The 15,225-nt window shown below is 36.0% G+C and overlaps 1 protein-coding gene across 9 annotated transcripts in view; it reads right to left on the bottom strand.

Annotated features, from left to right (window-relative positions):
- Positions 1-15,225, bottom strand: part of RALGAPA2 (Ral GTPase activating protein catalytic alpha subunit 2) — a 329,915-nt gene that overhangs the window by 182,166 nt on the left and 132,524 nt on the right. For all 9 annotated transcript variants that reach the window (XR_004052562.1, XM_030914155.1, XM_030914151.1 and 6 more), the window contains 3 exons: positions 6,896-7,089; positions 5,868-5,966; positions 5,478-5,633 (listed from right to left, as the gene is read on the bottom strand). Coding sequence is in view for 8 of the 9 variants with exons in the window: in XM_030914155.1 (XP_030770015.1) it covers positions 5,478-5,633; positions 5,868-5,966; positions 6,896-7,089 (449 nt within the window). In the remaining variant the exon portion in view is untranslated. The remainder of the gene's footprint in view (positions 1-5,477; positions 5,634-5,867; positions 5,967-6,895; positions 7,090-15,225) is intronic.

Here is a 15,225-nt window from a genome sequence, read left to right as displayed (position 1 = left end):
CCAGCTGCAAGGAGTCTGGGACATGCAGTGTTCAGCTTTCTAGCTTTCCTTGTACAGAAGGCTCATTGGGTGGGTGAAAAGTGAAGGGAAAGTGAGCTGATGGCCATGGAGATAAAAGAAGCATTTCTGGATCATAAGCATACATGGGTAAAACAAATGTATCAATCGGTATGCCTGTCTACAGCACTTATGCCTGTCTACAGCACAGGGAGTGGTTATTTCTCCACACATTGTAAAATTCCACAACGCCTAGTTACGTTTTCCAGTCAAATCATTATGTTCAAAGTAAGAAAATGTACAGGGAAATAAAAAAAAAAAAAATCAACACTTGAAGATATCAGAAACAAATGATGGAGTTGCTGTTCTTCTCCTCACCCTTAATATTATTACAAGAGCTCATGCTTACTGAGGGATCATATCAAATCCAGACTGAATGCATTACATGTTTTACCTCTTTCAAGTCTTCAAACCACCCTCTAAGGTAGGCACCATTATTATCCTCATTCTATAGATAAGGGAGCCAAGGCAGAGCAAATCCAAATGATTTGGCTAATAAGTAACAAAGCCAAGACTGGAAATCAGACAAGCTGACTTGAGGTCCACACTGTTAACGAAGACATTTTATCACACTATCACACTAGATCTTAACTTTATGCTGTTACAATCCAAATATGTTACCTCAGGGCAGAACAACAAACACTTCTGCATTGGAGAGAGGCCTCATGCTTTTTTGGTGCATTATAAAATACAATATTATAGACGAAAATGACAAAGACTCACATTTCCCAAAATGTCTATATGCAAATTTGCAACAATAATTTTACATTAATGTAGGCTTTACATTTAAAAGAGAATTTAACTTTGATGTATAACAGATAAATTACATTAAGACATTAAATCTGTAAGTCATTGTTAAAAAACAGTTCACAAATAAGCAAAGGAAACTTTCCAGTCTCTGATATATGCTCTTACAAACATGAAAATAAAATTCCTTTCCTCAACTGTCCTTTTCCATTTCACACATATTGATCTTTCCATCTGTTTTAAATAATCATGAAATTAACAGAAACTGTTTTTAATACATCCAAATCATAGGTCCTTTCATGTCAAACTATTTTGGGGAATTCTGACGTGAAAAAGCTGCTTAAGTGTTAGGAAAAACAAAGAACAACAAGAAACAGCTTTAGAAGAGAAACTGAAGGACGATGAAGAACTGAGAAGGCAACTGTGGAAAGGCCTTTCCAGGTTGGGGCGGGGTACTTTAATAAGGAGGATTCTGAAGTGGAGTGGGACCAAGGGCAGAGCCTAGGCAAAATAAAACAGAAGGGAGAAACAACATCAAGGACTGCTGCACCAACACGCAAGCTGTGAATCAATAAAAAAAAAAAAAAAAAACATTCCTGGTGGAATAAGCCAAGCCTGTATGTGAATTCCAACAGCCTTTTTAGCCTGTGGCACTGGGCAAAAGTTTTAGATACTTTTTGAAGCTTTATTATTTACAAAATGGGCCTCAGGGGCCTGGGCACTATGGCTCACACCTGTAATCCCAGCATTTTGGGAGGCCAAGATGAGAGGACTGCTTGAGCCCAGTGAGCTATGATTGTGCCACTGCGCTCCAGCCTGGGCAATGGAGTGATACCCCACCTCTAAAAAAAAATAATAAAATAAAATAGGCCATGGTATTTATTGAATTGAATTGCAGAGAAGATTCAATGGTACAACATCATGCAGTCCCCAGCACAGAGTCCAGCATTGTGAGTGCTGAAGAAATAAATACCCCTAAGCACCACCACCAGCCCACCAGACACAAAGCAGCTGAGCAGAGGGAAGCGCACCGGGAGACTCCTTCACAGGCAGGCTGGGTAGCCTTGAAAGTCACGCCAAATTTTCTTGATAATTTATAGTTATTCTGGAACTGTTTATAATCTTAATTATTTTGTAAACTGGTAACATCAATTTTTAAAAAATTCATTGTCAAGGAAAAAATAAAGCCATTTCAAACCACGTTTTCGATCACAGCAATCAACCACGAACCCATGTTACATATGGACCGTGGGAAATACTACTTGATAAATTCATTGTGTTAGTATTACATAAGTTATTAGGATAATTAAAACTGGTTAAAAATACTAAAAACAGTTGTTTTGGAATGCACTACTTTTTTCTGGCTGTTTGATATATGTATTATTATTTTTTAAGATACAAATGGCCATGTCTGTTTACATAATAAATTTTCTATCATATTAGATGAAACTATAACTTTCCAGGATTGCCAGAGAACACAACTTGTGAGATATCTACTTTACAAATTGTTTTTTAAACTAAAAAATGTCTTCAACTACTATGAACATCATTATGTTTGAAAATATTTTTAGCATCTTATAACTTATTTAATTCAACACTTTATTGGTCACTACTGACATAATTTTGATACCTTCAGATTTAAGAAAGAACTTCATAAAACAACCATGCCATACACAGCATAATGTTCAAAGGCCCATGAACCACAAAGCTGTGTCGTGCAGACAAGTGTGCCACCCAGAGGCAAAAGGAAGAAACCCACCTTGGATTTTATTTGTGAGACAAAACTGATAATGTTCAATTTTAAACAATTATTTATGATTATTTATTTAAAAACACAGGACATCTTTCATAAGGTTCTCTCTGCATAAATAAATCCTTTTAGTGCTAGGATATATAAAAGTGTGGCCCTTTGAGAATTCTCACAAAATAGAAGCCCTGAGATGGTACACAGTCACAGGTACACAGTTAATTAAAAAATTGAATTTAACTGTATTCTCTACAGCAAATGCTTTCTTTTTATAATTAATATAACATGTGTTTCTAGAATTACATAAGTTCTGGAACAACCACTATGATCTATTTAGACATGTGGATCAAAAGTTAAACTAATTACCAGAGACATTTCTTAACTTAAATGAAGAAAGTTTCTTTCATTAGGTCTTCTGCGTAATTTTCTTTTGGCAAAGGAATAAAGTTTATTAGAGTAATTCTGTTTTGCAGACAGTCAGGGCTTCTAAAATATATAACAATAATTGTTAAGGTTAAAGAAAACAGTCAACTCTATTAAACTCACATAAAAATTCAAGCTTCTAATAGCCTAAACAATAGGCTGATTTTAAATAGAGATTTATGATATCCTCATTTTGTCTCAGAAGTCTGAATGTTGGGATTACTGTTAGCATTGGACCACCCTTTAAGATTTATGTATTCTACTATGAACTATAAAATATATTGAACCTTAACTTAATTAAAAACATAATATGCATTACGATGTAAAAACAATTTTAAGCACAAAATTTGGAAATTCTTTTATCTGTACTACAAAATCGTATTTCTTGAAAATGATTTGTAAAATAATTTTTTTCAGGTTCTCAAATGCTATATAACATACTCTTATTTCATCTCATTTTACTATTTCATTTCCACATCAACACATCTTAAAACAGAAAGATAATTCTAAACTCACCTATTTATGTGACTTTCTAAAAAACTCATTCTAAGGAACATTGTTTACTGCTAACTTACTTGTTTTTATAAAATAAGAAGGATCTATAGTTAATGATTATTTCCAAGTAAATGTTTTTTTCCTGCAAAATATTAGCAAAAGGCTTCTTAAAAGTAGAGCATTGTTAAATAAACCTTCCTCTTTTGTTTCTTTCACTGAAGGAGTTCACTATTACCTGAGAGTTAATTCTCTTTTCTATACCCCATAATTCTCCACATACCCTGAGTTGCATCATTCTGTAAAAGATGCTTCCACTTGCAAAGATGGCTGTAAAATATTTGAGCAGAGAGTACAAACAATTCTACTCTATGTCCCTATTTCTACATTTATCTGGGAAATAAATGAGATTATGGGTCTAAGCCAGCCTGCTACACGGATGTCCTCTATACACCGCTAAAATCACAACGGTTATGGTTATTATTTCATATAAGAGTTCAATGATTTTTAAAGTTCAAAATTGTAAAATACACACTGCAAACTCTTTAAATTCAAGTACATTTTACAGCAACAAAAAAAGTTTGCTTATCGGCAGGGCGTGGTGGCTCACGCCTGTAATTCCAGCACTTTGGGAGGCCGAGGCGGGCGGATCACGAGGTCAGGAGATCGAGACTACCCTGGCGAACACGGTGAAACCCCGTCTCTACTGAAAATACAAAAAAATTAGCCGGGCGTGGTGGCGGGCACCTGTAGTCCCAGCTTCTAGCGAGGCTGAGGCAGGAGAATGGCGTTAACCCGGGAGGCGGCGGAGCTTGCAATGAGTGGAGATCGCGCCACTGTACTCCAGCCTGGGCAACAGAGTGAGACTCTGTCTCAAAAAAAAAAAAAAAAAAAGTTTGCTTATCAGGAGAATAACTTCTTACGTGTACCCTAGCAGTATCAAAAGGTCTGTGTGTCTGCATCATACCTTCAAAGAATACAAAAAATGCAGAAAGGACAGCTACTTGATAGTTAATAAATTATTCAAGTTCATTAATAAGCATTTACAATTTAAAGGGTAAATTCTCAAACACTCCCTATACCTCTAATTGGTTAAGAAAACCTAGTAATAAAATGAAATGCCTTAAAATTTCTTGAATCTTTTCTATTCCTTTCTTTCCATCCCCAATGCTACCGGCTTAGTTCTTATCGTTTTTTAAAATCTGTATTAAACACTTCCTAATAATTCTCCATCTGATTCTATCCTACTATCACACACTATCACTATCACATTTTCAAATCCATCTTCCAAATGCAGTCTAGAATCTCTGTGAAGCATAAATCAATCACATCATTTGCCTGCTTGATATCCCAAATCAAGTCAAGAGTCCATGTGTCCCTACCCATAATCTCCCTCAACTAGGAGAAGTCTTCCCAGGGGAGGAAGGTCAGGGTCTGGCCACATCCTATCCCCCAAACCCAGGGCCTACAAGTGGGGGGACGTAGCTAGTGGCTCCTTGGGCCTTTCTGTTTGAACTTGAACCAAACTTAAATTGCACTGGGAGAAATTAAAATAACTCCTTATCAAGAAATGTCTGGACTTGTCTTCTACCTTACACGTAAAGTCTTTCACAAAAACATCCTAACTACTAAAACAACAATTTTCAAACATTTTTAAATGATCATTACCACTTTCTTCAAACCATATTTAATGCAGAACTCAAACAAAAAGTGGTTATAATAGTATTTTGAGGTTGACAACAAAGGCAGAGGTTAGATCATAGAGGCCATAGAATAAAATTAAAATTCGGTTGGCACAACGCAATTGCAAAGTCAGTGGGGAGAAGAAGCAGGGAAGTGAAACCTGATTTACATTTTTGAAAGACCACTGTGCTTGCTGTGTGTAAAAGAGTTGAAGCTACTGAGAAATTCAACACTTTTGATGTATTTTCATAAATCTTACTAATGCCTTTAAAGAATGCTATGCTACTTCCAATTAATGGGCAATCACAATAAAGGAGTCGCAGAATACCTGATCCTCGCTGGTTAATCCCAGGTGCATCACAAGATAAAAATGCACCAGGAAATCTGCGTTTGGCAGAACGTCCTGGCGTCTGGTCATCATGGCACAGATCAGCCTGTAGGCTTGCAGTTTGCCTTCCTTATATTCATTTGGCAGTGTCGCCGCCTGTCAAGGAGATGATGTTTCCAGATTAAATCAAGCCCAGGTGCAGAGCATTTCAACATTTCATTTACTTCTCAGTTTTCCTTAAGAGTTGTTTATGGACATGTGGGATGCAGTGACTTTAGTAAGACCCAGCCTGTCTTCAAAACATGCAGTCTTGGGCAATTACATTTTTCAAACTCAATTTCAGAAAGGAAGAGGAAATTGCAATAAAGGAATAAACACACATCCACTTGCCTTAAATAGCCATGATGCAAACATTCTGAGAGGTGGGATCAAAACTGGAGGAGATGGAGAAGACTGGTTATCCAGGCTTATTGCTAGATTATCCCGTATCTAATTCACAAAGAGGAGAATTTTAGGGTAGGTAACATTACGTTTATCCTAACAGTATTTCAACATTATTTTCCATGACCAAATAGCTGCTTTCACTTACATTTCTATAAGTTAAGTGAAAACCTGTAATATTTACAGGTTTCTCTTTTGTTGTGAGATTATCCTTTTGAATTGTATGTTTGGCTTACTGTATGTGGTTTTAGATTTAAATACAAAACAAAGGCATTGCTTTTCCTTGAACGTTAATGGCTGGGGAGGTACTGAATTCCAAATGATAAGTGACGTTTTAATGAGTTATAGTGAACAAACATGAACCATGTTTTTGAAAAAAAATTTAATAACATGTGAATGTCAGAACCCAAACAAAAATCAGAATAAAAATTGTATATACTACTTGGGAGGCTGAGGCAGGGGAACTGCTTGAACCTGGGAGGCAGAGGGTTGCAGTGAGTCAAGATGGCGCCACTGCACTCCAGCCTAGGCAACAGAGCAAGACTCCATCTCAAAAAAAAAGAGTATTGTATGTACTCTAAGATTCTACTTTCATAAAAAGAAAGAAGACCATGTATTAATATTGGCTATTTCTATGAATAGTGATGTTAATTTTCTTCTTTGTATTTTTCTACATTTTTCAAATTTTATACAATAAAACCAGTATCACTTTTATAAAGAGAGTAACTAGAACTACTTAACATCCTGTATTTAATATCCTATAGCGATATTCTACTTTTGCACTAAATGAAATAACTTTTGCATTTATAAAATATTCATGTTATATATGATTACTCTTCCATAATCAAATGTACTTTGTCTAAATGTACCATTTGTGTTTCAGAATATGTTCAGTAGTTAACTGCAACACAGTTTTTACATTAAATTATACGACCATTTTCCTGGATTAGAATAAAAAATAATATAGCAGGACTTACCTTTGCTAGTTTGTACCAGAGTTCATAGAGATAGCAGAAAACTCTGGCATGGATCTTGGGTGACTGGATGTTATTCACATCTCCAAGGATCCCCAAGACCCTTCGCCACAACACAGCAGCAGAGTCTGGGTGCCAACCAGTGAGGCTCCCCCCGGCGATTATACTACAGTCATCTGCGAGGCACTCACTGCTATCTATGCAGAAAAACATATCTGTTAATCTTGTAAACAATCTTGATTTCATCATATCTTTTTTCTTTAAGACAAATTACATATTCTCAAAAATTAATGTATTCAAAGTGAAATAATCAAGGCAAAAAATGTGAAACAGTTGAGAATTTAGAACGAGAGAAAAGCAGGATCAATGAAGAACGGTCAAATGACTTTCATTCTTCAAACTAAAAGAGCAAAAAGCTAAGACATGACATAACAGTTCCTGGAGACCCTGTGATGGGTTTAATAAATCAGGGGAGAGGAAGAGGGAGAACCTTGAGCAGGATAGGTGAGAAACAGTGCCATGGAAATGGGTGGCCAGGGAAGCCTCAACGCCAGAGTAACATTTGCAGTGGTTGTTGTTCTTAGGTCAGGTTCATGGGGGTAAGATGTGCATACAAGAAATCTCCCTTTCAGGTTTAAGGAGTTTTAAGGAATGTATACATTCATGTAACTGTTGCCATAAACTGCCACCATAATTGAGATATGGAAGATCTGATCACTCCAAAAAATGCCTCTTCATAATTGGTCTCCTTCCTCTATTCTCAGCCTCTTGCAACCACTGCTTTGTTTTCTGTTCCTATAGTTTTGCCTTTTCCAGAATGTCACATGAATAAAATCCTACAGTTTGTAGCCTTTCTGCCTGGTTTCTTTCACTCAGCAAAATGCATTTGAGATTCATCTATACAGCTGTGGGTATCAGTTGTTTCTTCTTATTGCTATTAATATTCTATTTTATAGATGTGTCATAGTTTATCCATTCACCTGTAGATATTTAGATTGGTTCCTGTTTTTGGCAATTATGAATACAGTTGCCATAAACATTCGTGTACAAGCTTCTGTGTTAACATATGTTTACATTTCTCTTCAGTAAATATCTAGGAGTGAGATTCCTGGGTCCAATCATAAGTGTATGCTTAATAAACATTAAACTGAAGAAAGAAACTGTCAAACTGTTGTCCAAAGTGCTGTTACAGTTTGCACTCCTGCAAGCAAAGTACGAGAGTTCCACTTGCTCTACATCCTTGCTAGAACTTGATGCTGTTGGTTTTTAAAATTTTAACCATTCTTATAGGCATGGAGCAGTTATCTCATTGAGGTTTTTGTTTGCAGTTCTCCAGTGACTAAAGATTTTAAGCATGCAGTAACATGTGACTCGAACTTGAAGATGATGTGCAAATGGGCTGTGCAGCTATGTGGGGAAGAGCCAGTTAGGGAGAAAAGCTAGAGCAAAGGCTGTGAGATGGAAGTGTGCTAACAAGTTCAAGGCATAGAATGTCTTTGTAATGTATATTTAATTATGAAATATGAAACTTTGTGCATTGAAACAAATAAAGAAGAATTTAATGATTTACATGTATATCTAATTTTATCGATTAAGTTATAGAATTTTGTTCTTTGGATACCTGTTGCTTTAGGATGAGTAAAGGCTAGGGGAGACTGATTTGAATAAGTCTCCAGCTTCCTAAAATCATAAGCCTTTACATTTTTAGAGTAAATGGAAAAGCAGCCAAAGACACATAGGCAACACTTAAAGAATGATGTATTATAACAAAAAAATTTTATTTCATAGTATGTATGTAATAATCAACAGAGGCAAGCATTTTAACTGCACATTGTATTTTCTCACTCTTCATCCTTTTGACTTCCTTGCAGCATTTAACGCTTCTTCCTCAGGCCCGTTTTCCACAATTCTGTATCTATTTGCTTCCATGACCAAGCACATTCCTCTAATCTCCCGCAGCTCAGTTTTTTAATTCTGGTTTCCACATCTCCAACCTGCAGCCTCTGCACAAAGTTCAGTCTCTGTTCTCATGTGTCATAGCCTCAGCCCCCATGTGTTCTCTCCTTTTCTCCACTGGCATGGTACTTGAGTAGGCCACCAAAGACCTCCATGTTGTTTAATGCAGTGCTCGATGTCCAGCTCTCAGTAGCATTTGATTCAGGTAATCATGTCTGCTTTCTGAAACGCTTCAACCATTTGACCCCCAGGTATGACTCTCACCTGGTCTTCTTTTGCTGTTGCTTCTTCATCTCATGGACTATGGACACTGAAGGGCCCTGGAGCTTTTGTCTTCTCTATCTATACGAATGCCCTTCTTAATCTCATACAGACTTACTGCCATACATATTTCAATGCCCTCCATATACTCACAGCTCTACATGCCCATTTCTGGCCTGGATATCTTTCCTCAAGTTTAAACTCATTTCTCCACCAACATATTTGACAGCTCTACACGCTCAGGACTGAATTGAAGCAGAGTCCATAAGCAGGCATGGTCTTTGGTCAGTTTCACTGTGTTCCTGAAGAACCTCAGATATATGTATATTGAGTTTTTTGTTTTTTGCTTTTTTTTTCTGGAATTCTAAAGACTCTCTCCTGCTCAAAGAGTATGTAAACTCTCCTTTAATCCCTCTGTTTTTAAGACAGCATATCTGCACTCAGACGTGTTGATGACTCCAAGCCACAACTCCCACACCCCCAAACTTACTTTTACCATCTTCTAGGGTGAAAAAGCAGTGGCCCGTGGCAACAGAGCTCTAACTAGTTCTTAAACAGACTTACGGTCTTTCTGTTTTCAGCCCCATCATCACTTCCTACTTCTGTAGCTACCCGGTATGGGAAATTTTCTAGCCCTTTCAGAGAACCTGCATTAATTTAAGTCAGGTTATTTCTTGGCTTTCCCTACTACTGACACAGGATTTAATATTCTTAGGTCTGCCAATTCATTTACCACAGGCCACCTGTTCTGCAACTTCAAGAAGTTGGTTGCTACTGTCTTTCTCCTGCCATCTTTGTCCTTGCGGATTTATGTCTTATTTAATATAAATCCTTTCAATGTGGCTTAGGTAGGGTTTGGAGAATAAGTGGGGTTATTTGTGTTTGTTCACTCTACTGTCTCTAATAATATGCATTATTACAATTTGTAATGCCTTTGTTACTCATTTCTCTCACTTATTTTTAAAAGCCACTTATTTTATAATTTTTGTTGGCTTTAATGCATTTACTTTATATTTGGTAATTTTTCCCTGAATTAGTTTTTTTAAAATAAAATTTATTTTTTAAGACAATTTTGGATTTATAAAAAATTGTGACAATAATACAGAGTTCCCATATACTCCATATCTAATTTCTCCACTATTAACATCTTATATTCAAATGGAATATTTATTACAACAAACCAATACTAAAAGATTATTATAAAGTCTACACTTCATTGAGATTTCCTCAGTTTTTATGTAATTCTTTTTTCTGTTCCAGGATCTCATCCAGGATATCACATAACAAATAGCTGTCATGTCTCCATAGCCTCCTTTCATCTGTGAGTTTTCTTAAAACTTTCTTTGTTTTTGATAACCTTCATGGTTTTAAGGAGTACTGCTTTATAGACTGTTCCTCAATTGGGATCTATTGGATATCTTTCTCATAGGCTTTTCTTTTGCATTCCTGGAATGAACTTCTCTTAGCCCTGATGTATGATATTTTTCCAATATTCGTCAATCTCATTTGTTAATGCCTTATTTTGAATTTTTTGCTTATATGTTTATAAGTGAGATGGTCTCTAATTATGTTTTTTTCATACTGACCTTGTCTGGTTTGTTATCAAGGTAACACAAGGTAGATAACAGAAGTGAGTTTCTTTCTCTTTCTATTGAATGGGATGAAAAAGATAGTTTCTCTTTTACATGAAGGTTTAGTAAAGCTAGAAATTATCCTTTATTTTTATAGATCTATTTGAATAGCATACTGTGTTATTTTTAAAATTTATATTGGTTTTGTAGTTGTTCCCTTTTCACCTCCAACATTTTTTTCCTGATCAATCTTGCCTGTTTGTCTATTTTATTATTGTTTTTAAAGAACAATTTTTAGTTGTCTTCTATTGTTTATTTGCTTTCTAGTACATGCATGTATGCTCTCAGCTTTAGTGGTTCCTTTTTATCAACATCTATGTTATTCTGTTATTCTCCTAATTTTTGAATAGAACACATTTATTAAGATAATTATTCCCAAAGTTCTCTTCTTCACCTCATACAAATAAAGCCAGGCTGATTTCTAGGCAATTATCAGCCCCCACTGAGTGTCATCTTGAGTGTATATGTTGTTGGCATTTTTAAGGCCTAATCAAACCGAAGCACAATCTCTGAATCTGAGGAATTCAAGTAGAGGAATGACAAGGGCGACAACAGGCAAGAAAAAAATGAATCTGAAAAGGAGCCAGGGCAGGTCCAAAAACGGCTGCTCACTATAATAAGCTATGCTTATTAAATTAGTGATGGAAAGACCCCAAGACACGAAAACAAGAGATGTAATAATGATGGCACATGGTGTCATGGAAAGGCCTTCCCAAACACAGAAGCACTGTTTCTTCTTAGAGGAAAACATATCTGTAGTTCCCACAAGGGTATCATATACTCAACTCAGGAGACACATTAAAATGTGCAGATACATTCCAAACTGGAATTCCTACACACTGTGCCTGAAAGGCAGGGTGCAAAAAGCCTAATTATGGGCCTTCTGGGTTCTCTGACTTTTATAAAACCTCGGAAGAGAGACTCATCATCCTAATTCTGTAAAGTAAGTACAATATCAGGAATCTGTTAGTCTGAGAAGGTATGCCGAAGCATCAATAAATGGTTATGATTCAACATGAGTCCCCAAGTCAACAAGCAGCATAATATGGCATTTATTTTTCTCATAAAGTATGCCATGGCATTTTGAATCCCTTGAGGAGAGAAAAAAAGTAAGGGGATTAGATAATTTGTAGCTTTGTTTAATCGCTAACCTTCACTCCAAAAATGTAGCTATCCAAAACAGAGATTGGCCCCCAGCATCCCAATCACACTGGAGCTTTGCTTGAGTAACCACTCTAAGTACATGTAGACAGGTACCTCATCATCACCTGCACCTCTTTGCAACCTGCCAACGAATATGCCCTTACTTATGAAAGAATCCCACATAGCAAATCTGCTTAAATACTGCTTTACACTCAGAAAAACTCATGCTTCGATGACAAAATCCTAGGCAACATCCTCCATAAAATTATCAAGGTATGCTGACTTCTTTAGGAGTTTCTGAGATGCCTGTATGAGTTTCCTCAGTATTACTATGAACAAAAATGTTAATGAGTTGAAATGTTTTGCCCAAAATTATTCTGCTGGTAGCATAAATAACAGAACAGATGCTGACATTTTACATGTAGAGGGTTCCTCAGTGAAGGAGCACTTAATTAAAAATGGGGATTTGGGAGACTTCAGAAAATTTCATGTTCACCCTAAAAATACCCAATATTTAGTTTATTTTATTTTCTTAGCAACCTAGTATGCTAGCCTACTATCTTTTTGTTTTATTACTACTTAATGCTATAACTTAAAATTTTTTTATTAAAGTGAAAACTCTTACAAGCATAATTGTATCATCTTTCTCCAAACACATAAATAATTTTTACAAAGAGATCTAAAAGTTTAGAACTCTGCAAATATAGAAAGGATTTCAGCCACAAAATAAGTCTTGGTAGTTGGCAAAACAAGCATTTATGGCCAAATGGTGATTTTATATGGCTGCGATTTTATATAAGCGTGGCACAGTGTTAAAGAAACGTAGTCTCAGTCTCTGAAAACAAATTTTCCTTTTGATTGGAAATCTAAACGTAAAAAACAAACTCAAAGGCCTGAGTGAAACAACTTAATTCTAGCGGCAGAAATTTCAGGCCTGGCCTGGATATCAATGATCAAGTGGAGAAGCAGCAAGGTGGCATCCCATTCCCACCAGTGCAGCCTGGCTCTCCTCTCCTTCTTCCTCTCCCTTTCAAGGATGTCCACTGTTCACTGCAAAGATTTTAGAAGGTGAGCTACCAATGCCCCAGTAGCTATCATTATTATTTTTCTTTCTAATATTTCATGACTTCTAAACACATCAAAGTCTGGTGAAAATGCCAAAAATATAGGTGATGACAGAGAATGCTGACAAAGCATTCTTGGAAAAACAATTTTAGTGGCAGGTAACAGGAGATGTAATTCATATTCACAGCTATAACTAAAAGCAGAAGTGGTAAAAAGATTTCTGTAATGTTTGGATGCAAGACTGTGATAAACACACTAAATAAAAGAGATTTTGAAATTGTCATATATTATTTCTAAAAAATTAAAATTTAATTGCTCTTTTCAGCTATATAAAACAACAGCTTGCAGCTTAAAGTGTATTTGTTCACTGATTCAAGTATTTATTGAATGCTTCTCTCCTGTCCTGCACTATTCCTGGAAGCAAGAATCAGCTGTGCAGACAGCAGATAACAGGCCTCCCCTTCCTGGAGTCTGCATTCCAGTAGAGAAAGACCTTGGAACCTCCCAACTAAACCAAGATGCTGGATAACATTTCTCACCAAACCTTACCTTAAAACTTATCACTGAGCTAACAAGAACATGGAAAGGAAAGCGCAACAAAGCTGGTTTTTCCCTTTGTGGTTCTGCTAAACCACAGAATTCTTAAAAGTTTATCTGGTAATAGAGTTTTCATTTTGCTGAGGTTGAATTACTAACACTTTTCTTATGGTTAGCTTTTTAAAAAAAAAAAATCATAGACCCTTTTAAAAAAGATGTTTTCTTCCAAGTTTTTCAATTTTCCTTTTCACATTTATGTATTTTATCCCTCTGAAACTGACTTTGGACATGGTATGAGGTAGGAATTCTATTTCATTTTTTTCCACATGGCTAAGTACCTGTCCCACAGAAATTTATTGAACAATACATTGTTTCCTTGTCAGCCCTGACAAGCCACATATATCATATATCATGATTCCATATATTTGTGCACTCAGTTCTATATTTTACCTTCTGTTCCATCCATCTATTTGTCTATCTCTATGATTACAACTTTAAGTAAATTTCATAGAATTTATTACATTATCTGTGACTATTAGGATAAATGTTGTGTCTTCTGTCCTTTTTGTAAGCACTTAAAAACTATAGTGGCTTATGACCTATTCATCTTTTTATTTCTCATAGCATCCAAATCAGTATTTTAGACAATAAGCTTATCTGTTAAACAAGGGATGAGGTAAATGACAATACTGATTCTTAGCTGTAGACTCATAAATGTCCCCCTCCCCTGACTATTTCAACAGAACTAAATGTATGTATGTGTTAACTATATTTTCTTATTTTCTGTTTTCTCAATGCTCCAGCATTAGGGCCTCACTGATCAGGGAAGGACTGCCACTTCCAGGGTTAGCTAATTCCTAGAGATAGAAGTCTATTCACCAGGCAGCAGGTCTTTCATATTCAAACCTATCAATTCAAAATTCAGACCCTCCAACTATGTTCTCACATACTAAGTCAATATCCTCTGCCCTGTCATCCCAGGACTGGGTGGGTACCAGGCAACTAGAAATAGCCTGTATGCTCCAGAGCCCACTGAAGTAATTCATACTAGCAATCCTAAATCTGCATACCCTGCCTTGCCTTGCTATTTTCATAGAAATGACACTAAAGGCTGTTGCCCCATTTTGTTCCTTCTGCCTCCTGGTACTTCCCTGCATGACCTGTTTCCAGGATCTGTGAGTAGAAAATTCTTCCTCCGTGACAATCACTTCCATGTCTGTATGTCTTACTACATATGATTAAAACAAATCCCAGGTAAACTTTAAGACAATGCACAGTAAATTTAGCTGTTATTTTCAGCAAACATAATTTAAGTGAGAAAGCAAATATAAAAGTAAACTGTTAGTTTGCCAGTCATGAAGGAATTTAAGATTTTGGAGGCAGTTTATTATTCTAAGCATTTGATAACTGGTAGGATTATTCAACAAGAAACAAAGATATACTCAAATTGTTTCTCAAAATGTCCTAAAAATCAGGCTCATATGAGTTTTAGTTTGAACATTTATGAAGAAATTGTTCTCTTAAGAACAGAAAGTTAAATTCAGAATTGTGATAATCCTTAAACCTTCTCACATTACAGTTTGTCCTTTTCACAGATGACAAGGTGAACTATTGAACTGCATGTACTGATTCTCTTTATTAGTATTTCAAAGAAGAACTAAGTATTTGGAGGAGTTAATCACAACATGGAGTACATCATATAACATTACCTCACAGAGGTTTATTAAATTGAGCTGTCCA

The sequence above is a fragment of the Rhinopithecus roxellana genome, chromosome 13 (assembly GCF_007565055.1).
Source record: "Rhinopithecus roxellana isolate Shanxi Qingling chromosome 13, ASM756505v1, whole genome shotgun sequence".
Classification (NCBI taxonomy): Eukaryota; Metazoa; Chordata; class Mammalia; order Primates; family Cercopithecidae; genus Rhinopithecus; species Rhinopithecus roxellana.
Note: the sequence above shows the minus strand (reverse complement) of the source record. Positions and strands in the feature narration are given on the sequence as shown.